This window comes from Saccopteryx leptura, chromosome 2 (genome assembly GCF_036850995.1).
Source record: "Saccopteryx leptura isolate mSacLep1 chromosome 2, mSacLep1_pri_phased_curated, whole genome shotgun sequence".
In the NCBI taxonomy this organism is placed as follows: domain Eukaryota; kingdom Metazoa; phylum Chordata; class Mammalia; order Chiroptera; family Emballonuridae; genus Saccopteryx; species Saccopteryx leptura.
In genome coordinates, this window is record NC_089504.1 from 342,250,407 (window position 1) to 342,275,993 (window position 25,587).

Here is a 25,587-nt window from a genome sequence, read left to right on the forward strand (position 1 = left end):
CTCAAAACAACCCCAAAGACGACGAGGAGAAACGGGGCAGCCTGCTTAAGCTTTAGCAGGCTCGGGAGGCAGCAGTGTGGGTCAGCCCCACCTCTACAGCTTGTGACTGTGTGACTGTTTTGGTGGGCAACTGAGCTTCTCTAAGCCTTGGTCCTCACATCTGAAAATGAAATTAATAGTTGTGGGTGCTCAGTAAATATTGACAATAGTCATTCTGAATTGGAGTCATCCAGCCCTCAAATAATCCTGACAGATTGGTGACATTTTGAGAACTAGAAGGGACTTTAATAGATTTCCTAGGCTAGTGGTTTGCAAATTCTTTTCCTCGGGGACCTAGGATTCTGCAGAGGTTCATGGCGCATGAAGGGAAGCTGAGGGTGTAGACCAGGGGTCCCCAAACTACGGCCCGCAGGCCGCATGCGGCCCCCTGAGGCCATTTATCTGACCCCCGCTGCACTTCCAGAAGGGGCACCTCTTTCATTGGTGGTCAGTGAGAGGAGCACTGTATGTGGTGGCACCGCAAAGCACGGCATCGCTCACATACAGTACTACTTCTGGTGACGCAAGACGCAGGTGTCACGGCTCCGGAAGCGCGTCATATCACTTGTTACAGCTAGTAGTGACAAATATGGAACAGGACATTGACCATCTCATTAGCCAAAAGCAGGCCCATAGTTCTATTGAAATACTCTTCAGTTTGTTGATTTAGATTTACTTGTTCTTTATTTTAAATATTGTATTTGTTCCCGTTTTGTTTTTTTACTTTAAAATAAGATATGTGCAGTGTGCATAGGGATTTGTTCATAGTTGTTTTTTTTATAGTCTGGCCCTCCAACAGTCTGAGGGACAGTGAACTGGCCCCCTGTGTAAAAAGTTTGGGGACCCCTGGTATAGACCAGTGGTAGTCAACCTGGTCCCTACCGCCCACTAGTGGGCATTCCAGTTTTCATGGTGAGTGGTAGCGGAGCAACCAAAGTATAAATAAAAAGATATATTTAACTATAGTAAGTTGTTTTATAAAGATTTATTCTGCCAAACTTAGCGAAAATCTGACATAAAGTACTTGGTAAGTAATTATTATTATATGCTTTAACTTGCTGTAACTCTGCTTTATAAATTTTATAAAGTAAAGTTACTTCCCTACTTTATAAATCACCATTACTGTGGAACCGGTGGGCGGTTAGAAAATTTTACTACTAACAGAGATACAAAAGTGGGCGGTAGGTATAAAAAGGTTGACTACCCCTGCTGTAGACCCTTGCCCACCTTCTTTCGCAGAGCAGCTACTTCTAATGTGAGTTACATATCAGTTGCATGTTTCTGTAGTTCTTTTATATATTGGGAGTTGAGGTATGATTTCATTTGACAAAAATGGTCCCACTGCTTTAAAAAAAAAAAAAGTTGCCAACACTAAAACCCTTCTCTTCTGGTTCCCAGTCTGGTGTTTTTACCGTACTTACTAAAACAGGGAAGTGAAATATCAAACATTTTAGAGAGGTTATCAACACTGAAAATAAAATTTTTAATTTAAAATTTGTGTACCCTCCAGTTAATAAAAATTTTATTTAACCTAATCTGCATTCTTCTCTCAGAATCCTAAGAACAGAATTTTTGCTGTCGAGAAAACATTGCTATCCTAGCCTTGAGCTGTCCAACAGAACTTTCTGCAGTCAGGGCAATGTTCTCTCACTGCACTGGCCAACATAGGGCCTGTGTAACTGAGGAACTGATTTTTACATTTTATTTAATTTTAATTGATTTAAATGTAACTAGCTAGCTATGGCTAGTGGCTGCTATATTGGACAGCACAGCCTTACAGTATAGAGAGCGGGTGAAATAGCCATCCCTGACCCCTTGGCTTCAGAATGATCCAGAGAACATGTCAAAAGTACCGATTCCAGGCCTAATGCCCAGTGACTGATTCAGTAAGTCTAAGGTGAGTGCATTTTAAGAACTCATCTAGTTATTCTAACTTGCAGTCCGGTTGCAAACTGCTGCTTTAGCTGGGTGCCCTCTCCCCTGGGGTGGGAGAGCAGAGCCAGCATCAGGCATTTAGCCCTGGCCTTGATCTTCCTGGGGATTACAGCAACCTTCTGGGGAAAGTCAGACCCTTGGAGATGTGATAGAAGCTGTGGACCTCTTCCCTGGAAAAAATACAAACTGTATATAGTTTCTGGGGCTCATAGACCATCCTGAAGCCATCCTTGAACCCATATTAAGAACTCCTCACTTTGGACAGAAGACCTTTATTTACTACCTGGTAAAGGAGCCAAGTTTGAGTTTCAGGGTCCAGGGGCCCTCAAGGGTTCATCTGGTACCATCGCAGTCATTCATACCCCAGGCCTGCGCCAGGGACTCGGTGCGGCACCACAGAAGAGAGGACAGGCGATGTGCACGCACCAGACCCTAAAAGAATACTGAATGAATTCCACCTTTCCTTTCTGCTTTTGTTTTCATGGCCTTGTGGGTGAGCTGAGTAGATTTGGCTGTTGCTACTGCTTACATACGTCCTCAGTCCTGACAGAGCAGCGGCCTGAATGCATTTGAGGCGTGAGTGGAGCTGGGGAGAGAGTCCAGGCTGAGTAATGGATCAGGATTTTGGCCTGCCATCAAAGGCAGAGACATAACTGCCTCCCACTTAGTCCTCACTCCCCACAAGCTGGGGGAGAGTGGAGTCTGGAGAGCTGCGGGGCTGTGAGCTGGGATGACAAGCCCGGGATCCAAACTAGGGCTGCGGAGGCCACCTGGCCAGCAGTCCTGGGCTTAAATGCAGAAGCCTTTTTTGTAATCCAGAACCAATATAGAAGTGGGGAAGGAAGAAAGGAAAGAGAGAGAGAGAGAGAGAGAGAGAGAGAGGGAGAGAGAGAGAGAGAGAGAGAGAGAGAGAGAGAGAGTGTGTGTGTGTGTGTGTGTGTGTGTTGTAAAAGAGCTGCTGTCAGGCCAAAGTGTCCCGAGAATAGCCTCTTGAACTTGGAGTCTGTCAGTGAGAGTCTGAGTCATGGTCATGTGGCCCAGGAAAGCCAGCCACAGGAGAAGCTGTCCAGTTCCCAGGCCGTGATTTTGCGCCCCTGGGAGGTGAGGGTCAGCCTGTTTCCCCCGTGCTCTTCACAGGTTCAGCTGCCAGCGCCTGGGTTAGCTTCTCAACAGCCTTCTTGTTCCTCTCTCTGCCAACCAGGCTGTTGGATGAGTCACCAGGGAACTGCAGAGGCCCTGAGCTTGGCTGCCTCCGCCTCGGCATCTCCGGGGCAGGGGAGCCTGACACGCTCATGGAGGGAGGACCAGGGCCTGGGCAGCACCCCACTTACCTACCAAGCTGAAAGGATGGTAGCTGGGGAAGAGAGCGTCCCCCAAGCCTCTCTAGTGGAGCTCTAGCTCAAGCTGAGCCGTGTCAGGCAGAGACAGGCTGTGTGGGCCCCAGCACAGCTAGATCTCAAACAGCTGGGTGCCTCAGAACAACTCTCAAGCACTCGGCCTCATTTCTCTCTCATCAGGTGGACTGCTGTCTCCGTCTCCCATGCTCAGGATTGCCCTGTCTCTAAGATCATCCTTTGATTCCCTCATTCAGCTGACATCGGTTGTCTTTCTGCCTCGCTGTGCTATACACTAAGGGCACCGCCCCTGCCTTCAGCAGCCCACTGACCAGAGGGCACTATGAGTTCCCCCCTTGTGCTTGCCTGTAACCCAGGAGACTTGGGGAGTGGGCAGCACAGCCAAGAGCCTGGAGTATCTAGGCCTTGGCCCTGCACTGCCAAATGTAGTCTGGGTGACCTTGGGCAAGTCACTGTCAAATTAGGCCTCCGTTTCTTCAAGTGAAAATGAGCAAGTTAAAGTAATGGGGAGATCCCTGTAAGCAGACCTCAAAGACCATTTCTAAGATCTCGATTCCCCTGGTAAGGATCTGAGCAAGGGGACGGAGGCCTTAGATCAGTTCCTTTCTGGAGGTTGCAGGGGTTGAGGACTTGCGGGGTGGGAAGAAAGTGAGATTACAAGGAACACAGCCTGCCTTGGAGGGCCTTCACTTAACTGAAGTCAGACCACCCCTGGTCTTGTTAAGGTCATGAATGAGGTCACCCATCCAGCCTCCTCAGCATCTAGCCTTCAGGACCAAACCCAGGCATTCATGTTCAAAGCTGGAGGCACTCTGAGTTCAAAGCTAGGAGGCCCTTGAAGGCACAGATGTAAGGATCAAATTAGTAGTGACCAACACACCCACCCCCTCACCCCACCCCAGTCAGACTGGCTCAGTCTTTCGTAGCCATTGTGGTGAGGCAGAGTCAGTAGGAAGGTTTTAGCCTAATGTTTCCCAGCTTCCCACTGTCTCATTTAAGATTGATGGTGCAAAAGGCCAGAGATGTTAGAGGTTTGGCTTCATTCACATGGTCTGCCTTTCTGCCCCAAGAGCAAATGGAGGCATGGTCCGGGATGAGTGGAGTTACAGCAGGGAAGACGACATCTTTTAGTACCAGCCCTAAGACTAGGCTGCCCCCGGAGAGTACTTATTAAAGACCTGTTTGCATTTGGGGCCTTCTCAGGCCTTGTCTACAGCAAATCAAGACCCTGCTTTGGGAGTTCATAGTCCCAGTCTTAAAAGGTCCCCAAATGGTCACAATCTCAGGTTGGTACTGTGCTGTTTCATGGCAGTTCTAGTCCAAATGCTGTTTGCACAGATTGTCTCCACACTGGGCTCACCCTGTGGCTTCTTGGTAACATGCAGGGCTGCTGGAGCAGGAACCCAGAGAGAGGTGAATTTTTGTACTTTGTTCTCATGTTTCTAGAGATGTAGGTTGGCATTGGGGGCTCTCATATAAATTCCTCTTGTAATATTGCCTGGAAGAAAAAATTACCTAGGAGAGATTTTCAGCAAATGAGTTCGAACATCATAGAAGGGTGTCATTTTGCTTTGGAGAGCCACAAACAGATGCTCTTGGGACAGGAGCCAAGTGCTGGTGCTTCCATTTGCATGTTGACTTTTATATATGTAGGCATATAGATACATTCGTGCACATGCACATACACATATGTATATCTACCTCCTGCTAGGGAACAAACCTTTATTCTCTCCTCTTGAAGAAAAGCCATGTGGATGGTATGGGCATGCTCTCTAAGAAGGCAAGGCTTGAGCAGCCAGCGTGGTGACTAATGGTTTTGGAATACAGGATCCACCACCCTGTTCTGGGGAAGCAAACTTTGCCATAAAACAAACAACAGAAGATTCAGCCATTATTTATAAAGGCAAGAACCAACCAACCCAGTGGCTGTGCCATGGCTATCTGGAGGAAGTGGGCTGGAAGCCTCCTTGTTGGGCAGAGTGGAGGAGTCTGTTTAAGGTGGGGTGCTGGTAGGGCTGGGGGCTCACAGCACATAGGGCCAGTGTGGAAGCTGAGAGGTGGACTTCTTTGCCTTTTGGGACATTTGGAGGATAAAAACACATGGCATAAAGAGACAGAGCCCTTAGCCCTGGCCGGTTGGCTCAGTGTTAGAATGTCGGCCTGGTGTGCAGGAGTCCCTGGTTCGATTCCCGGCCAGGGCACACAGGAGAAGTGCCCATCTGCTTCTCCACCCCTCCCCCTCTCCTTCCTCTCTGTCTCTCTCTTCCCCTCCCGCAGCCAAGGCTCCATTGGAGCAAAGTTGGCCCAGGCGCTGGGGATGGCTCTGTGGCCTCTGCCTCAGGCGCTAGAATGGCTCTGGTTGCAACAGAGCAATGCCCCAGATGGGCAGAGATGGGCAGAGCATCGCCCCCTGGTGGGCATGCCGGGTGGATCCCAGTGGGGTGCATGCAGTAGTCTGTCTGACTGCCTCCCCGTTTCCAACTTCAGAAAAATACAAAAAAAAAAAAGAGAGACAGAGCCCCATGCCCCCCCCCCGTTTCTCCTCTGACCCAAGCCTGACCTGGGCCCCAGGGGTCTGTGAGTGACCCGCTCTGTTGGGTCTCGCCCTCAGGGTGAACGTGAGCCTGGGAGATGGCAGTGATGGAAATGGCCTGCCCAGGCGCTCCCGGCTCGGTGGTCGGGCAGCAGAAGGAGCTCGCCAAAGCCAAGGAGAAGACACAGGCGATGGGGAAGAAGCAAGGCTCCGTGAGCAAGCTTGAGGCCGTGGAGAAGAGCCCCGTGTTCTGCGGGAAGTGGGAGATCCTGAACGACGTGATTACCAAAGGCACAGCCAAGGAAGGCTCCGAGGGCGGGCTGGCCGCCATCTCCATCATCGCCCAGGCGGAATGTAAGGGGCCTCAGATTGGGGCTGGGGATCTGGCAGCAAGGGCAGGAGGGTGGGCCTGCCGTGTGTGCAGTCCTTGTGCAAGGGTGGCTGGCACAAGTGACATTCGGGGTCCCCCTCTGGAAGAGGAAAGTCAGAGTGACCACTCCATGTGATTTGCATAAGACACAGCAGGGGGGTTAGGCCCAAAATGAGTGTGAAGCGAGAGCTATAACAGTGCTGGGGAGTGAGGCATAGGAGGAGAGAGCAGCAAATGGAGGCTTTTCCCCGTTGTAACCAGAGCAGAAGAGCTGGAAGGCAGAATCATGAGCTTCACAGGTCCTGGGGGCTGTGTACAGGATTGTCCAGGAGGCCCTCAGCCTTGCGCTGTGACCTTGAGCAGCCTGAGCATCTCTGGAGAGGCCCAGGCAGGAAAGGCCAAGCCTCCTGGAAAGCCCCTCTGGGGCTGATTCTCTTCCACCTCCAGGGGGCCCCGCCCCGCAGAATGAACACCTGTTCTCGGGCCTGCTGGGCAGGCTGCTGGGCTGCTGGCTGCTGCAGGGGCAGCCTGACCTGGTCCTTTCTGCTTCCACTTACTGTACCCCAGAAACGACTTGAAATGATGGCTGCCACCAGAGCCTGAGAAACTCCCGGGGGCTGGGTTGGGGCAGGAGTCTCCTCTCTTCCCAACCCACCCGCCAAGCCCAGAGGTTTCTTGGACCGAGACAGCCCGTGATGGCATTTCCCACATATACACATGCTTCCCCTCGTTTTCACTGCCTTCTGTCTGGTTTTTCAGGAGAGATGAGGAATAAAAATTGAAGTGGAATGAGTGACATAATATAATAACATAAACACTCCTATCCATATATATGTAAATATAGAGTAACATGTTTACTGAGCTGTCCAATGTGCCAGGCTCTGCGCGGAGGATTTCTGTAGACCATCTCACTTAAGCTTCCCAGTAAGTGAAGTGAGACAGGCACCTAGTGACCCCTCTGCTCTTGACCCTTAAACTGGAAGGGTGGGGTGAGTCAGTGCAAGGAGCTGGCATGGGTAAGGAGGTGAGAGGCCCGAGATATAGAGGTGGTCTGCAGGGGAGGAGGAGTGGCCCGAGAGGGTGTCTGGGAAATGCCTCTCTCCTCAGTGCTGAATTCCCATACCTTCTCTCCCTTCTGCTTGTCCAACCGCTTTTCCTTTACTCAAAAGGTGAGAATAGCCAAGAGTTCAGCCCCACCTTTTCAGAACGGATTTTCATCGCTGGGTCGAAACAGTACAGGTAAGGAGGTGAGCGTGAGTGGGACACAGGGAACTAAGCCAGCGTCCTCCCTCCCCCAGCTGCTTGCCCAGGCCGCTCCCAAGTGACCCCTGGCTCCCTCCTTCAGCACCTGTGGTGCAGCTCTTGGAACCCGCCCAGGCTTTCCTGGCTGAGCTGCTCTCTCAGCCAAATAAGCTTTTCAAAAGCTTTTCACAGCCTGTGGATGACTGCCTCTGGGCCACATCAGCTTGACGCTTTATTTTTATTCTCAGAGTCCTTGCTGCTCCCCTTGTTTCCCATCAGTAGTGAGGGTGCTGGGAACAGGAGTCACTTTCGCTGATGTGTGACCATAAGCACAGGCCCGAGGGGCCACTCTTAACTGTGGGAGAAACCTGCTGTGTCTTCTCCTGTGAGACAGCGGGGGGCGGGGGTGATGAGGGTCCGGACACAGGCCGGACAGATGGACTCCCAGCTCCGTGGGCCTGCGGGGAGCAGGCCGGACACAGGCCGGACAGATGGACTCCCAGCTCCGTGGGCCTGCGGGGAGCAGGCCGAGTGAGGCCAGTCTGTTCCCAGGCTCCCCACCCCCAAGGATGACTTTTGGCAACTGAAAGTAGAACCTGGGAACAACTTCCTCCTCTGCCATGGAGCGGACTTTTTTATCAGTAGAATTTGGAAACTGGTAGTGATTAAAAGGTGGTGGGGAGGGCTGCTATCCTTGGATCCGGAAATGCTCAGTGTTTGGTCAGATTGCTTACGCTGCCCCAATGCCTTTAGCCCAGGGTAGGGGGTTTCTGATGGACCCCCTTCTTTCAGCTACCCGAGGGAAGCTGTAGGCCTCTAGCAACCACCCGGACTGGGGTGAGTCTGCCTGCTTTGTGGGAGGCAGAAGGTGAGGCCATGGAAGGGTGGCTAAGGCCATGGTGTGCTCCACAGCTGACTGGCAGCAACCCTTTTAGAAACCATTGCCAGGGCCTTAATACCTGACATGGGTAAGAGCCAAGCAGGACCCGGAGTTGGGTGAGCCTCAGACCTTCAGAGAATGTAAAGAAGTATGTGTCTGGAGGGCCAGTGTGCCCCCCATCACAATAGTACCATATTTCCCCATGTATAAGATGATCCCATCTATAACACACACTTTAATTTTGAGGCCCGAAATTTGAAAAAAAATGTATTACATAAAGTTATTTAACTCAAGTTTTATTCATCATAAAATTCATACAATTCCTTATCACTCGAAACTCCCATCCTTTAGCTTGTCCTCATCTGTGTCTGATGACGAATCACTGTCTTCAACAATGAGTGCGAAAAAGCGGGAAATACAAGTAAAAAAAAATCTACAGCCACTGTATAAGATGCACCCAGTTTTTAGACCCCAGATTTTTTCAGAAAAAAGTGTGTCTTATATGCGGGGAAATACAGTAATATTGTTTGTTGGAAGCTGGGCTGTGGGGCCAGGCACTGAGGTAGGCTTTTTAAGTGAGCTGTTTTTTTAAACCTCTTCTCCTGCGTGCTGAAATACTACACCCATTTGATGAGAAAACGGAGGTTCCTGGGGTTTTAGGAACAGTCCCATATTCACACCAGTACCAAGTAAGCTGGGATTTGTCTATGACTCTGACCGCAGTTACCTAATCAGTGAGGTCTTCCTGCCACCTCACGTTTAAAATGCCTGTCTGTCCCTTTCCTGACAGCCAGTCGGAGAGCCTTGATCAGATCCCCAACAATGTGGCACACGCCACTGAGGGCAAAATGGCCCGTGTGTGTTGGAAGGGGAAGCGTCGCAGCAAAGCCCGGAAGAAACGCAAGAAGAAGAGCTCGAAGTCCCTGGCTCAGGCAGGAGTGGCCTTGGCCAGACCGCTCCCCAGAACCCCCGAGCAGGAGAGCTGCACTGTCCCTGTGCAGGTGAGACTGGCCGTCATCCCCAGAACTGTCTCACAGGGCCTTGGGGACAGCACCTGTGCCTGGGCCCTGCCCTGTGTCCTAACACCTGTGTTTTCCCCACAGGAGGACGAGTCTCCACTTGGCACCATATATATTAGAAATGACCCCCAGTTCACCAAGCCTCTGAAGGAGCCAGGACTTGACCAACTGTGTTTTAAGAAACTCGGGGAGGGCCTTCGCCCAGCACTGCCTCGATCAGAGCTCCACAAACTAATCAGTCCCTTGCAATGTCTGAACCACGTGTGGAAACTCCACCACCCCCAGGATGTGGGCCCCCTGCCGCAACTCGCTCACCCCTTCCCCTACAGCAGGCTACCCCACCCCTTCCCATTCCACCCCCTCCAGCCCTGGAAACCTCACCCCCTGGAGTCCTTCCTGGGCAAGCTGGCCTGTGTAGATAGCCATCAGCCCCTACCGGGCCAACCCCTGGGCAAACTGGCCTGTGTAAACAGTCAAAAGCCCCTGCCTGGCACACCCCTGGAGCCCAGCCGCCCACCCCGTGGCATTCATGAGAAGTTTTCTGTGGAGGAGTACCTGGTACACGCTCTGCAGGGTAGCGTGAGCTCCGGCCAGGCCCACAGCCTGGCCAGCCTGGCCAAGACCTGGTCGGTGGGGGGCTCCAGGCCCGAGGCGCCCAGCCCCAAAACTGAGGACAGCGAGGGGGTCCTGCTTACTGAGGTAGGTAAGCCCCAAACACACATACATACACACACCACTACCACCACCACCAAGTCCAGAGCCGAGGGCCGCAGCTAGGAACCGGGTAGGGACCTGTATGGGAGAACGGGCATCTCTAGAAACCTACCAGACTCACTGTCAAGTTCCCACCTTTAGGGGAATGGTTTTTTCTCAAAATCACTCGTGCATGTGATAAAAAAAAAAAAAAGAAATCATAGCAAATTGCTTAGCATTGATGAAAAGCAACAGTCTCCCACTCATCCTCCAGGCTTACTTTTCTGTCTTTCTAGCTATATCTATTTTTAGTTCTGGTAAGTAACCTCATTATTGCTGAGAGAGAGAGAGAGAGTGTGTGTGTGTGTGATAATATATACTGCTAAGAAACAGGAATAAGCATGTCAACTTCAGAAGTCACCCCATGACCCCTGATATGAATCATGAGCATTTTGCTTATCCTCGCTACCCTCTTCCTCCCCTTCTCCTCTCGCTCTCTTACTAGGTGATTTTATAACTCTAAATGATTTTCACACTTAAATTTCTGGGCTTTATTCTGCCCACCTTTGACATTATCCCTTGGCCCCTGCCCCCCTCACTGTCCTCCCCTTTCTTCTACCTTTTAGCTGCCGAGTTATACTTTTTCATTGTCAAGGTTGTTGACAGTCCCATTTGTGTCCCACAACCACAAGTCTGGGAGGTTTTTCATCACAAGGACCAGCTGGCCGCAGGCAGCACATGAGGCCCCACCTATTCCCATAACGCCCTCCTGGGTGCTGCCCCCCTGCCCCCAACTCGGTGGTATCTTTGGGTGTGAGGGCTCAGCCCCAGCCGCCTGGCCAGGACACCAGCTGGAGAGCCTTCCCGACTATAGCTTCAGACCAGCTTCTCTCCTGCCAACTCCAGAAACTGAAGCCAGTGGATTATGAGTACCGAGAGGAGGTCCACTGGGCCACACGCCAGCCCTGCCTGGGTAGAGGCTCCTTCGGAGAGGTGCACAGGATGGAGGACAAGCAGACCGGCTTCCAGTGTGCTGTCAAAAAGGTATGCCGAAAGAAAAAGTGTGCCAGAGTCCAGGGGCTGAAGAGGGAGGCCAGGTGGCCTGGAGCTCTCCCTCTGCTTTCCTTCAGGGACAGTCACAGGGTGGCTGGGGGACTGACTTGCTAATGGAGCCTGGCTCTCCTGGCCGCCCTGGGTCGGTTTCAGTCACATGTCCCAGTCCGGGAGCTGCACTTGGTATGTGTGTACGTGAGAGGGAATCTGAGAGTGTGCGTGCAGCCCGGGCCGCTCCTGATGCCGTGCCAGGGGCAGGTGAACCTGGAGGATGGGTGGAGCATCGTGACACTCATGTGGGGCTGAAACCCCTAATCACATAGTGGGGCCACCCCACACCTGGACCAGAAGGGAATTGTAAGAGCAGTAGCCTCCACCTAACAGATGCCTCTGGAGGAGGCCGTGCGTGTGGGGAGTCTGATCTGGTGTGAGTCTGGGCTCTGCCTCCTGTCACCCAGCTATAATAGGTCTTGGGAGATGGACCCTATGAGAAATGAGACATAGCAAGAGACCCAGGCATGTCTGACTAGTGGCCGCCTTTGAACCACTTTTCAGGGAGGATGAGGAGGACTGTGGTCCTAGGATTTCAATTAGAGACAGAGGCCCTCCACTCTATAATCTCACAGATGTTAGAACTGGAGACCAGAGACAGTTACGTGCCTTGCTCTTGTCACACAGCTGGGCCTGGAACGAAGGCCTTGTCAGATCACACACAGGTCCGCCAGCCGCACATCCACTGGCCTGGAAGCTGTCGGCCCCTCTCCCCTTCTGCTACCTTTCTCCTCCCTCTGACTATCGGCTCACCTTGACTGGTAGTCACCTTGTCCCAGGCCCAAGGCTAGCATCCAGGACTTCTGAAGCCAGAAATCAGAAGCATTTTCACGGGCCATTTCCTTGACCCGTTGGCAAGGTAAAATAAACCAGCTCAGATGGACCTTGTTTTCAAGCAGCTTCGGTCAAGGACATCCTGATCCCCAAATGGAAAGGAACCAAGTAGCAAGACCAGGACCCATGTAGCATGGACATCAACTGTGCTGCTGTCATGGGTGCCTGTGGCTTTAAGAGGTGAAGATATAAATTGTGATGTTAATAAACCTGGCTTCCCTGGCTTGTCCATGGGCCAGGGTGTGTTAGAGTTCTAGAGTTTAAGCCTCAGGGTAATAGGACAAGAGGGGACTATCCATAGGTATTACCCCAAACTTCAGACATATTGTATCAAATAAGCAGGCTCCAGCCTCGTCAACCCCCACTGACCAAAACGTGTGCAGAGTTCCTGCCAGTGTGGGTCATCGTCTTCCAGCGGGATGCCAAGGCCACGTGCCTGACCTCCCCAGCTGTAGCTCCCTCCCCAGGCCATCGGAGAAGGCTCAGCTGTCCCTCCTGAGAGGCGGGTGGGAGGACAGCAAGAGGGTGTGAAGTGTCCTGGAGATGAATGGCCAGTGCTGGGGAGCTTAGTCACCGGGCCTCTCAGCTGTTCCCCTGCTGAGGTTCTGAGTCCCAGGCAACAAGGTAAACAATCCTAATATAGTAGAAGGGGGCAAATACTCCATTTCTCACCTCCCCAGGGCAGTCAGGAAAGCTCCCAGCACTACTCTGACTTCCCACCCCTCAGATCAGCACTTCCGCCCCCCAGAGCGTCCACTCTCAGCACTCTCCTGTTGTCCAAGGTCTCAGTGGGGATGGCTTGGTTGGGCAGACAGCCCCTCCTTTCTCTTGGGAAGAGGTAGGGCAGGCAGTGGGGTCAGAGAAACAGTTCCCTGCTGAGGGGGTAGGACGGGGTGGGCAGGAACGGGATCAGAGGTCAGGATGCACATAGGGTCAGGGCAAGTCAGCGCACCCTCCAGTGCTCCATGGAAAGGATCCAGCATGTGGCAAGGACAACCCTTCCGTTGTCCTTTCTCTAGAACATCTGTGGCCCAAGGTCAGATGCTGATTGGTCATGAGTCTGGGGTTTAATGTGAAGTTTTTGTTTTTTTGGTTTTTAAGGTTTTGTTTGATCTTTTAATTGTAAATAAATACAGGCTCATTATAAAAGAATTCAAATGAAACCCCCAAAAAAACAAAAGTCTCCCTGTTTCCCAGTCCTATTCACAGAGGTAACTATTCTTTGACATAAATCCTTTTAGATTTGCTATGCATATATAAACATGTATTGTAGAGTTTCCCTTACTAAAATGAGATTGTACCCTAGAGCAGTGTTTTTGTGTTTCTTTTAAGAATTTATTTATTTTAGGAAGGAGAGAGAGAGAGAAGGGGGGCGGAGCAGGAAGCATCAACTCCCATATGTGCCTTGACCGGGCAAGCCCAGGGTTTCGAACCAGCGACCTCAGCATTCTAGGTTGACGCTTTTTATCCACTGTGCCACCACAGATCAGACTAGAGCAATGTTTTTCTTTAAAAGATTGTATTTATTGATTTTTTAGAGTAGGAGAGAGAGAAGGGGCAAGAAGCATCAACTTATAATAGTTGCTTCTCGTATATGCCTTGACCAGGCAAGCCTGGGACTTCTAACCAATTACATTAATGTTCCAGGTAAAAACTTATCCACTTAGAGCAGGGGTCGGGAACCTATGGTTTGTGAGCCAGATGTGGCTTTTTTGATGGCTGCATCTGGCTCACAAACCTTTAATAAAAAAAAATAATGTTAAAAGTATAAAACATTCTCATGTATTACAATCCATTCATTTCCTACCGCTCATGTTCATGGTTGCGGGTGGCTGGAGCCAATCACAGCTGTCCTCCAGGACAACATCAAATTTTTATTGGATAATGCCTAACGTACGCGGCTCGTTGTATGGCTCTCACAGAATTACATTTTAAAATATGTGGCGTTCATGGCTCTCTTAGTCAGAAAGGTTCCCGACCCCTGACTTAGAGCAATATTTTTCAACTGGCAGTCCGCAGACCAGTGCCAGCCCACCAGGAATTTCATAGTGGTCCATGAAAGAGTTAATCACCCTGATGTTGTATGGGTAACTGCAGACCGGCGTTTAAGAAACACTGCCACAGAGGTGTTCTGTACCGTGTTTCTTCACATAACAGTATCTCACGGACAGAGGCGGGTTAAGGTCGGCTGAAGCCCTGGGCACAGAAGAAAATATTGGGCCCCTTAAAAAAGGACAGGGAAAATAAAAATACATGTTAACCATATTTTTAAATAAAAATATTATGTACTATTGATGTTAAAATTGCACATATGAAACCAAACTTGGTGTCATTAGAAAAAAAGTGTAAAGTTGGGGGTTTGCGGAGCCCTTCGGGAGTCAGGGCCCAGGGCACATGCCCAGTATGCCCGCTGTTAAATCTGCCTCTGCTCATGGATAGATTTCCTTATGGTACATATGCATTGTGCTAATGCTTTTTAACAGCCACTGTAGAAGCTCTCATCCTAGTCAGTGGGTGAATTCATAGGATCCATTTAACAGATATTCAAAGGATTCTGCAGCCCAGAGAGGATTAAAAACCACTCATTTGGGAACATCTGGCTCAGGCATGGAGTTCTAGGAGCCTCCTTTTGACTCTGCCACTGATGTGGGATAGTGTGGCCTTGGCCAAGTAGAGCCAGCTGTTACCAAGCACCTGCTGTGTGGAGATAATGAGAATAGCCAATGATTAGAAAGTGCGTAGAACAGTGCATGGCATGTGTTAAAAAGGGTGTTAAATATTAGTTCTCATTAGCATCTTCTCACAGTCCAGTCCCTCACTTTCCAGATGAGGATGATATTGATGTCCAGGAGAGGAGGTGGGCCAGACAGCAGCTGGCTTGGGCTACACAGCCCGTGCGTTCTGCCCCACCTGGCTCCCTCGGGACTGCCCCTCTGGCTTGCTCTCACTGAGCTGCCACAGATTCTGGAGCACCTTGTGTTTTGTTGTTGTTGTTTTTGTGTATTTTTTTCAAAGTTAGAAGCAGGGAGTCAGTCCATGCACCCGACCGGGATCCACCCAGAGGGGGCGATGCTCTAACCATCCAGGGCGTTGCTCCGCTATGGCCAGAGCCAGTCTAGCACCTGAGGCAGAGGCCCTGGAGCCATCCTCAGCGCCCGGGTCAACTTTGCTCCAATGGAGCCTTGGCTGCAGGAGGGGAAGAGAGAGCTAGAGAGGAAGGAGAGGGGGAAGGGTGGAGAAGCAGCCGGGTGCTTCTCCTGTGTGCCCTGGCTGGGAATCGAACCCGGGGCTTCACACACCAGGCCAACACTCTACCGCTGAGCCAACCAGTCAGGGCCAGCACCCTTGTGTTTTGAAGTCTCCTTCAACTACCTTTGGTTGAGTGAGTGGGGATGTTTTTAAGATTTCCAGGCCACTCTAGAGGGCTTCTGGGTCTCTTAAAAGTTAAAGCAGTTCTTGGTTCACAGCTCTTAATGTCTCAGTAATTTTTTCATGGTGCCCCAGGGCAAAACAATTACCTAGAGTTCTATTTATTAGTAATTCCATAATTAAGTCAAATAATGTTTTTCTTCCAACAACTTAGTAGCCATTTGAATAACAGTACGCATAAGTTGAAAGAAAAATTCTCCTTCTGTTCTTAAACAACCGTAATTACTAATGGGATGTACTCCTTATTGGGCACTGCATAACTTCTCAAACTTTGAGATCACATTGGACAGTATCACCTTCGTTTCCTGCTCCACATGCTCCCCTGAAGTATTTATCACAGCAACCTCGAAAAACCTGGTTTCATAAAAATATGTCATCCAGCCTGGCCTGTGGTGAAACAGTGAACACTGAGGTCATCAGTTCAAAACCCCGGGCTTGCCTGGTCAAGACACATATGACAAGCAAGCAATGAACCGCTAAAATGAAGCATCTATGAGCTGATACTTCTTGCTCCCCTACCCCTGTAAAATCAATAAATAAAATCTTCATATATATATATATATATATATATATATATATATATATATATATATATATATATATATATAATAATCTAAAGGAATGCTGAGCTATCTAATGTTGAAAATGAACTCTTAAGCCAGCAGTCTATGCCATGTCCCGCAGAAGAACATCATTGCTGTTGCCCTCAAAAGTAAAAGTATCCTGACATGCCCTTCTGAGTTCTCCATGATGTTCCAGGTTGCTTCAGCTAACAGTCTGGGAGCAGTAGGGTTACAGACATTTGCTAATACAAGTCCCATTGGTGGATTAGTTACAACTCAGGTTCAGAGCTGGAAACACTGACAGAGTCAAAGTTCATGTGAGTTCATTAACCAAACCAGATATTCTTTACGTAACCAGAAGAGACACATTTTCCACTGATAGGGGAAAGTCCAAAAACCCCACATTGGCTGAGCTCCTGTTTGCCGACTCAGCAGGTCTCCCAAGGAAACCTGATTTCTTCCGTGCTGGTTTTGCTACTACTAGTGCCCCCTGGTGGTACCTTTCCACGCAAGCATGAGAATCCCCAAATGCCAGAAAGGAGAACAAGTCTATTTAGGATAGTCTAAGCATTTAATAAGCTGCTCTTATTTGAGCTGGCTGGAAGAGGTGGGAAGCTAGCATTTTCTGAGCACCCACTAGTTTCCAAGCCCAGTGCTGGTTATCATCCCTCCAAATCCTCACTCTGCCCAGGAGTAGATGCCACCGTCCCCACCTGTCACTTATAGAAAACATAGCTTAGGGGAATTGATTTGCCTTTAGAAGTGGCTGAGCCAGGGTCTCTGCCCAGGATGTTTGTATACAGGGTCTGTTCCTGCCATGTATTACTGCTCCTTGCAGAGAAGAGTGGGTGTTCTCAGGCTTGCCAGTCCACAGTGGGAGGGTCCTTGGCCAAACCCCTCCCCAGAAGGCTTTCCTCTGCCCAGATGCTAGGGAAACAGCTGTGAAAAGAATAGACAACACTGCGCTGTCTACATGGACATTTTAGTCCTCAGAGGAAAAAAGACACTCATGAGTTAGAAGAGCGCTGAGGATTCAGAGGCCTTGACAGAGTCAGGATCTTGGCAGCACCAGCTCTGGCGTCAGATAAATCTGAAACGCAGCATGTGAAGAGTAGTGTGAGTGTTGATAAAAGAGAGCTCCCACTTTCTAGAAATTGCCCCGATGTTCTGTGTTTGGCAGATTTGAGGGTGGGCAGCATGCCAGCAGCCTGGGTGAGGATTGCAGGTTTTTGTGTTTTTCACACACGTCAGCCCCGCAGAACCTTAACCAAGTCCTGGGAGTTGCCCATGACCCCAAGGGTACACAGCTTAGTCTCTGAGGGTCCTGTAGGCCCACCGGGGCCCTGGCCTCAGAATTGTCACTGGGAACATCAGCAGGCTCTGCAGGGAGCATCAAGGGTCCTGACAGGAAGACAGAGCCAGCCTGGTCCCTCACCCTGACTCACAGCCACCTCTGGGCCCTTCCAGGTGCGCGTCGACGTGTTTCGGGCAGAGGAGTTGATGTCATGTGCAGGATTGACTTCACCCAGAATCGTCCCTTTGTATGGAGCAGTGAAGGAAGGTCCTTGGGTCAACATCTTCATGGAACTGTGGGAAGGTAAGGAGCTAGGTCCCACTCTTTCCCCCTCAAAATTCAGGGCCATGGGTTTCCCCAAGTCTTGCCCAGATTGACCTTGGTCCCCAGTCAATCCATTTCTAGCCTTTTTACCTGTGACTCTGGCAAGAAAGGCCTGCTTTTCCACCACATGCCCTTCGAGGGCCCTTGCCCCTGGGTGGAGGCCTGCAAGAGCCCTGTGTGAAGACTGGCCATTTGTCTCCTAGGTGGCTCGCTGGGCCAGCTCATCAAGCAGAAGGGCTGTCTGCCGGAGGACCGAGCCCTTTACTACCTGGGCCAGGCCCTGGAAGGGCTGGAATACCTCCACACCCGCAGAATTCTGCACGGCGATGTCAAAGGTGAGGCCCTGGGCCCCAGCAGGCTTCTTCCTGTCCCCATCCTGCCTGCTCTTCTCCCCAATCCTCTGGGCCTCCCTGGTCATCTTCAGTGGCAGGGCCTGAGTCAGGCCGACAGGGCTGTGCAAGTGGGAAGGAGAAGTGTAGTGCCCACAGAGAGCTACAGATCGAGCCCCTACACACTGGTGACCCCTGGGGGAGAGTGGGGAGAGCAGAGCTGTGGCCTCATTCCCAGAAGTAAACTCTGCCCCTCTCCCCTCATCTTGGAACGCCTGCCTGCTGCCTGCCTCAAGCCTGAACTGATACCCTCCTCCCTTCCTCCATGACTAATGAACCTAATCAGAAGCAGCAGCTGCCATGTAGGGTCAGCCAGAAAATTGCTTCACTGGAGGTCCAGGTTGGGCCGGGGCCTGATGTGACTCACCTGTTCCTCCTCTTCCCTGGGGTGGCCTGGCAGCTGACAATGTGCTCCTGTCCAACGATGGGAGCTGCGCAGCCCTCTGTGACTTTGGCCATGCTGTGTGCCTTCGACCCGAGGGCCTGGGGAATTCCTTGCTCACAGGTAAGCCCCACCACCACTGAGCCTCCTCATGATGGTTATAGCCAGTAGCCTTAGTAATTACGCGTTAGCTCTGTCCTTCATAACAGCAATCAGAGATGTGAGCGCTTTATGCCCACCGGTATACCCCAACCCCACAATCCTGGAGCAGCACAGGCTTTTGTTGTTAGGCTTAAATGCAGTAATACATGTCATCTGCTCATTTCTGGTGTTCCCTTTACCCAGAGAAGACTGGAAAGGCTGCATGCCTCACCCTAGGTCCCAGGTCTCCTGCCTCGGAGCTCCCATGGCTCCACCCTCTTGTCCAGCCTTTTGAGGGGAGCTGTGCTTCCAGCTTGTGACCTCAGCCTTGCCTTGCCTGAGAGCACAGTTTCTGGAGGCACCGAGGCCTGGGCTCTGGAGAGGGTGAAATATCTGATATTAACTTATATTTTCCTGATTATTGAAGTAATCCACACCCAGTCTAAGGTATTTAGTAACTCAGAGTTAAATGGTATAGAAGGGGAGGAACAAAAGAGTTCTCACCATTCCTCTTGCCCAGAGAGATAATCATGAATATTTTAGATCATGCCTTCCAGGTCTTTTTTTTCCCCCTGTACATACTTATGCCGTTAGAACCCAATTCTGTGCCCTGCTTTTGTCATTTATAGCATGAAGCATATTTGGATGATGTATACTTTGTACCAGTCGCCAGCAGAACCCCTGACTTAGCTCTTCCCCAGCAGGTTTAATATAGAGGCTTTACAGAGACAAACTCAAGACATCTCAGGAATGGACTGGGGTGGTCATTGCCAAAGCTCTTGCCTGTTAGAAGTCACAAGTGACTTTTCTGTCTCCCTCACCTCCTCAGGGGACTACATCCCTGGCACTGAGACCCACATAGCTCCAGAAGTGGTCATGGGCAAGCCCTGTGATGCCAAGGTGGACGTCTGGAGCAGCTGTTGCATGATGCTGCACATGCTCAATGGCTGCCACCCCTGGACACAGTACTTCCAAGGGCCACTCTGCCTCAAGGTCAGTGATAGCACTTGAGGCAGGCAGGAGGGAAAGCCAGCAGTCAGGGTGACGGGACCCCTGCTGCGGGCTTGTGGCCTCGCATTTTAGCTGCTCTAGTGGCAGATGGGAGCAGGGAGCAGGAAGAGGCTTCATCATAAATGTGGGATCCTGACTAAAATACGTGGCCCCAGATCTGAGGGCTCAAGGGGAGATCCCAGGTGAGGGGTCTCCTTGAGTTCCCGGCAAGTCAGAGCTCTCCCAGATCCACGCCCTGGGCCGCCTCTGCCCGCCTCCTGACGGGCCGAGTCTGGAGGTCCTGGGCGTCCTGTTGCCCCAGGACAGCCGGGTGGGGAGTCGGGAGAATCAAGAACAGAAAGCCGGGTGCTGGCAAGTGAGGGGAAGGCAGGCCTCACAGGTTGCCTTTGACCCCCAGATTGCCAGCGAGCCTCCGCCTGTGAGGGAGATCCCCCCGTCCTGCGCCCCGCTCACAGCCCAGGCCATCGAGGAGGGGCTCAGGAAAGAGCCTGGCCGCCGCGCGTCCGCGCTGGAGCTGGGGGGCAAGGTCAGCCTGGCGCTGCAACATGGTAAGAGCCCTGCGCTGGCTGTAGGGGCAGGGGCGCTGCAGGCTTGCGCTGGCTGTAGGGGCAGGGGCGCTGCGGGCTTGCGCTGGCTGTAGGGGCAGGGGGCGCTGCGGGCTTGCGCTGGCTGTAGGGGCAGGGGCACTGCGGGCTTGCGCTGGCTGTAGGGGCAGGGGGCGCTGCGGGCTTGCGCTGGCTGTAGGGGCAGGGGCGCTGCGGGCTTGCGCTGGCTGTAGGGGCAGGGGGTGCTGCGGGCTTGCGCTGGCTGTAGGGGCAGGGGCGCTGCGGGCTTGCGCTGGCTGTAGGGGCAGGGGGCGCTGCGGGCTTGCGCTGGCTGTAGGGGCAGGGGCTGCTGCGGGCTTGCGCTGGCTGTAGGGGCAGGGGGCGCTGCGGGCTTGCGCTGGCTGTAGGGGCAGGGGGCGCTGCGGGCTTGCGCTGGCTGTAGGGGCAGGGGGCGCTGCGGGTTTGCGCTGGCTGTAGGGGCAGGGGGCGCTGCGGGTTTGCGCTGGCTGTAGGGGCAGGGGGCGCTGCGGGTTTGCGCTGGCTGTAGGGGCAGGGGGCGCTGCGGGTTTGCGCTGGCTGTAGGGGCAGGGGGCGCTGCGGGCTTGCGCTGGCTGTAGGGGCAGGGGGCGCTGCGGGCTTGCGCTGGCTGTAGGGGCAGGGGCGCTGCGGGTTTGCGCTGGCTGTAGGGGCAGGGGGCGCTGCGGGCTAGCACGGTGTCCAGAGCAAGGCACTCGACCTGCCGGAGCCGTGGTCTCTCCGTGTAGAACATGGGGATGACGCCAGCTTCGGGTCTGGTGACCAGATGGGTCATGTGAATAAAAGTGCCTAGTACTGTGCAGAGGCTGTGCTCAGGAGATGGGGAACCGGGATGGCAGCATCTGAAGGGGAGCTTAGACTCATTAGTAATCAGAGAATGTGCAACAAAGCCAGCTCTCACTCCCTAGTCATGTGAGTAGGGAAAATCCGAAAGTTGGTAACACCAAGTATCGGTGGGGATGTGAGGCAGGAGCCCTCAGGCTCTGGAGGGCACCTGGCAGCACTCGGGCAGACGTCTGCAGACCTGTGAGCCACACTCCCCTCAGGGCCACACTGCCAAAGGAATTCTCACCATCCATAAGGTGGCACGCTGAGGACTCACGCTGCCGCGTCATTGGAGGGAGGGGAGTTGAGTGTCCTTCCCTGGGAGACTGGAGGGGTCAAGAGTGGGGGCTTCCCCATGGAGCATCCCAGCAATTAAAGCAACTACATGTTCCCAGGGCAACCTGGATGGACCTTAAAACCATAGTGCCAGGTGAAAAGAGGACCAACAGAGTGAGGCCTACAACACAATGCCTTTTTTGTAAATTAAAAAATCAATAGCTTGACCAGTGGTGGCACAGTGCATAGAGCATCGACCTGGGATGCTGAGGTCCCAGGTTCAAAACCCCAAAAGTCACCAGCTTGAGTGCAGGCTCATCTGGCTTAAGTGCAGGCTCACCAGCTTGAGCGTGGGGTCAGTGGCCTTGAGCATGGGATCATAGACATGATCATGTGGTCACTGGCTTGAGCCCAAGGTCCCTGGCTTAGGCAAGGGATCACTGGTTTGGCTGAAGCCTCCCAGTCAAGGCACGTATTAGAAGCAATCAATGAACAACTAAAGTGTCACAACTACAAGTTGATGCTTCTCATCTCTCTCCCTTCCTGTCTCTTCCTCCCCCCACCCAACTATCACACGTGCATGCTAAAATAAATCAATAAATAAAAATAAACACTTCACAAGAACAAGCTCAAACCCAAAATGACACATTGGACCTAATGGAATGTTACCTAAGGGATGGTAGGGGAAAGGCAGTGGTTATGGGAATTAAAAACGAATAAATAAAATGGGAGAGAGACCTTACATAGCCCCTGACCCCAAATATAGGCAGAAGTTATAAGAATGGCCCCAGGGCTAAACCGTCCCTGCTGCAGAGAAATGGAGCCCTTGGGAAGCCTGGCTGGAGAGGGCAGAGTAAGAGACAGGGTCAGGGAGGCCAGTTTAGCTGGGAACTCTGAGTTTGTATTACCCCAGAACAGTTTTTAAATCTTCTCTTGACTATTAATATTAACTAAGTCCTTCTCTGGAGACAATTCTGTCATTTTTAAATTTGCTACTATTGCCTAGTAGGAACATGAAATAAAAACCAGAAACAGTGTCCTACTCTCATTATAGGAGGACATCTAATGGAAGACGCCTCCTCAGCAGACCGCACGTTGCCCTCCTAAAATGTGTCCCTTAGTGAGGCCCTAAGGCACTGTTCAGGAAAGGCCAGCTGGCCTGGCCTAGTCTGTGCTGGCCCGTGTCCACTTCACCACGCCTGTTCTCTGTTTTCTAGTGGGAGGTCTGAAGAGCCCTTGGAGGGGAGAGTATAAAGAGCCAAGACATCAACGGTCACACCAAGCCCTTCCGTCGCCAAGCCCAGCCCCCTCTCAGCAGACCATTCAAGCCCAGCCAAGGGACCTCTCACCGGGCGCCCGGGGGCCCCAGCCCGCTGAGGACACGACAGGAGGGGCCCCCAGGCTCCAACCTCCTCTACCTCCAGATCCTCCAGAGCGAAACAAGTGTCCCAGCCTGAACGGGGGCAAGGAGGAGTCTGGGACGTGGGAACCCTTGCCTCTGTCCTCCCTGGACCCAGCCCCTACCAAACTCCCCAGCTCACCAGAGCGGAAGGCGACCTTCCCCGAGCAGGAACTGCAGCAGCTGGAAATAGGTACGGGCACTGCGGCTCTGGGTCCCTGGGCTCAGGACTGGGCCCCACCACGGCCTGGGCTTCCTCCTCTTTCTAGCTAGTGTGGGTTCCCTTCCAGCCCTTGCCCACAGTCCAGCCCCTGCAGTCTGTGTGGGCAGAACCCTGACAACACTGGAGCCTCCCGGTCTTTCACAGCCATCTTCTACCTCCTTTGCAGAATTATTTCTGAATAGCTTGTCCCAGCCATTTTCTCTGGAGGAACAGGAGCAAATTCTCTCGTGCCTCAGCATTGACAGCCTCTCCCTATCAGATGACAGTGAAAAGGTGAGTCAGCCATGGACTAGGCACCAGGACACAGAGCAGGCGGCTTCCCGTGCAGCTGGTGAACGGGCCATGTGCAGGAGTGGGTAAAGAAGGGAGGGGGAGGGGGTCTGGTTTCCCAGAGCGAGCCAGTCCATCTCCAGCACAGCTGGGAATGAGGGAATGGTTTGGCTGCTAGGGATGGTGGGGAAGGAGGCTTGGGTCTTGGTCCCCATAGAAATACTCCTCACCCTCTTCCAGCCCAGGGGCCCCTCATGACCTCAGCCCCCTGCTGAGCCCCAAAAGTACCCAGTGGAGCCCTGCACCGGCCTAAGGGAAGAGAAGTTCCTCCCCGCAGGGGAGGGCCTAGGGCCCCTTTGCCCCAAAGCAAACCAAGGCCAGAGATGGTTCCCTGAGCCCAGGGCCCTGACTCTGTGCCCACCCTTGTTGTTTCAGAACCCATCAAGGGCCTCTCAGAGCTCACGGGACACCCTGAGTTCCGGTGTCCACTCGTGGGGCAGCCAGGCCGAGGCTCACAGCTCTAGCTGGAACATGGTGCTGGCCCGGGGACGGCCCACTGACACTCCGAGCTATTTCAATGGTACAGTCCAGCACCCACCTGCTCTGCTCAGTAGTCCCAGCACCTGATCCCTCTAGGAGTAAGGAGCCTGAGAGGTTTATGTCTCCCTTCTCCTGGCACATGGGGAAGGGAGAGGAAGTCACCCAGCACCCAGAACTTGAAGTACCTGGCCATTAAGTCAGTTTTGAGCAAAGGCCCCGATCGCCCTTTCCTGGTGGGACACAGAGACCAATGCCCCTTGTGGGCTGCTGATGGAGTCTCAGAAGTCAAGAGTCGGTCTAGCCTGACCAGGCGGTGGCGCGGTGGACAGAGCGTCGGACTGGGATGCGGAGGACCCAGGTTTCGAAACCTTGAGGTCGCCAGCTTGAGCATGGGCTCATCCAGTTTAAGCAGGGCTCACCAGCTTGAACCCAAGGTCACTGGCTCGAGCAAGGGGTCACTCGGTCTGCTGTAGCCCCCCAGTCAAGGCACATATGAGAAAGCAATCAATGAACAACTAAGGTACCACAACGAAGAATTGATGCTCCTCATCTCTCTCCCTTCCTGTCTGTCTGTCCCTATCTGTCACTCTCTGTCTCTGTCACAAAAAAATTTAAAAAAAGAGTCTTGGTCTAGAGCAGTGTTTCTCAACTGCTGGTTCATGGGCTGACCTACCAGGAATTTTGTGCCGGTCCGCAAGAGTTAGCCACCCTGATGCTGTACGAAGATTATAGACACAGTGATCTTAGCGTAACTCTCTTGTGCTCAGGGTGATTTCTGCCATAGCAGTCCCTGAAATAATTCTATTTTCACTGGGCCCCAAGTGTAAAAAGATTGAAAACCACTGGTCTAGAGTAAAAATCTGAAGGAAAAAGAAGAATAGGACCCTGAGCATTTGAAACAAGAACTCAGCAACAAGTTTGCCGGAATCTTTCTCTGGGATTTGAAGTCAGAATTGGAGAAAGAACATATTAGGAATTTGGGGGGTTTTTTTGTTTGTTTGTTTTTTTAGACTTTATTTATTGATTTTTAGAGGGAGAGAAAGGGGGGGAGAAACAGAGCATCTACTTATAGTAGTTGCTTCCTGTATGTGCCTTAACCAGGCAAGCCCTGGGTTTCGAACTGGCGACCTCAGCATTCCAGGTTGACACTTTATCCACTGCGCCACCACAGGTCAGGCTAGGAACTTAGTTTTCAAGCTTTGTTGCATAAGTTACGTTGTTATTTCAATAAATTGAGGGTCTCATCAGCTCACAGTTCCGGGGCCCTCCCCGGGCCAGTGTGACTCATGGCATCAAACCCACACTGCCCGGCCATAGGCCACTCCAGCTCAGGGAACAGGACCATCTAAGTTGCCTGCAGTCTAATTTAAGTATCTTCCTAGTTCCTTTCTGCTTTGTGTGTACACTGGAGTGCTACTTCCGCAAAACTTTTTGCTTCGTACAGGCCAAATCCTGGTGTTGACAGAAAATGGTCAGGAAGAGTTAGCAGGTGTATAATAAGTTTAGGGTCACTCCAGACTAAATATCACCTATGCAGCTTATCACAGCCAACCTGCTCTCCTCTACTTAGGGCTCCTTAGAGAGCCAGCAGCCGCTTCCCTGACAGTCACCTTGCTTGCCTTCTAGGTGTGAAAGTCCAAATACAGTCTCTCAATGGCGAACACTTGCACATCCGGGAGTTCCACCGGGTCAAAGTGGGAGACATCGCAACTGGCATCAGCAGCCAGGTATGGGGCAGGTACATGCTTAGGGGCAAAGTCCCAGAAGCCTGTGCACCTGGTCCAGCCCTGTAAAGAATAGTTGATCTTGGATATCCCACAGGGTCTCAGGGCAAGATTTGCAGCAGTGCGGGGCTCTCAGGACCCACTCTTGGGCCAGGTGAAAGGCTGGTAGCGCCCTCAGGGCTGACTGCTGGGCGGGGAGGAGGTACTCCCAG

The 25,587-nt window shown here is 52.1% G+C and overlaps 1 protein-coding gene across 1 annotated transcript in view; it reads left to right on the top strand.

Moving 5' to 3' along the window:
- Positions 1–25,587, top strand: part of MAP3K14 (mitogen-activated protein kinase kinase kinase 14) — a 48,095-nt gene that overhangs the window by 20,756 nt on the left and 1,752 nt on the right. Inside the window, exons 2-15 of the mRNA XM_066363904.1 lie at positions 5,941–6,216; positions 7,402–7,471; positions 9,145–9,355; positions 9,458–10,072; positions 10,973–11,110; positions 17,464–17,593; positions 17,818–17,949; positions 18,404–18,508; positions 19,356–19,519; positions 19,935–20,085; positions 22,437–22,811; positions 23,008–23,114; positions 23,547–23,691; positions 25,278–25,378. Of these exons, the coding sequence (XP_066220001.1) occupies positions 5,961–6,216; positions 7,402–7,471; positions 9,145–9,355; positions 9,458–10,072; positions 10,973–11,110; positions 17,464–17,593; positions 17,818–17,949; positions 18,404–18,508; positions 19,356–19,519; positions 19,935–20,085; positions 22,437–22,811; positions 23,008–23,114; positions 23,547–23,691; positions 25,278–25,378 (2,700 nt within the window). The 5' untranslated portion in view covers positions 5,941–5,960. The remainder of the gene's footprint in view (positions 1–5,940; positions 6,217–7,401; positions 7,472–9,144; positions 9,356–9,457; positions 10,073–10,972; positions 11,111–17,463; positions 17,594–17,817; positions 17,950–18,403; positions 18,509–19,355; positions 19,520–19,934; positions 20,086–22,436; positions 22,812–23,007; positions 23,115–23,546; positions 23,692–25,277; positions 25,379–25,587) is intronic.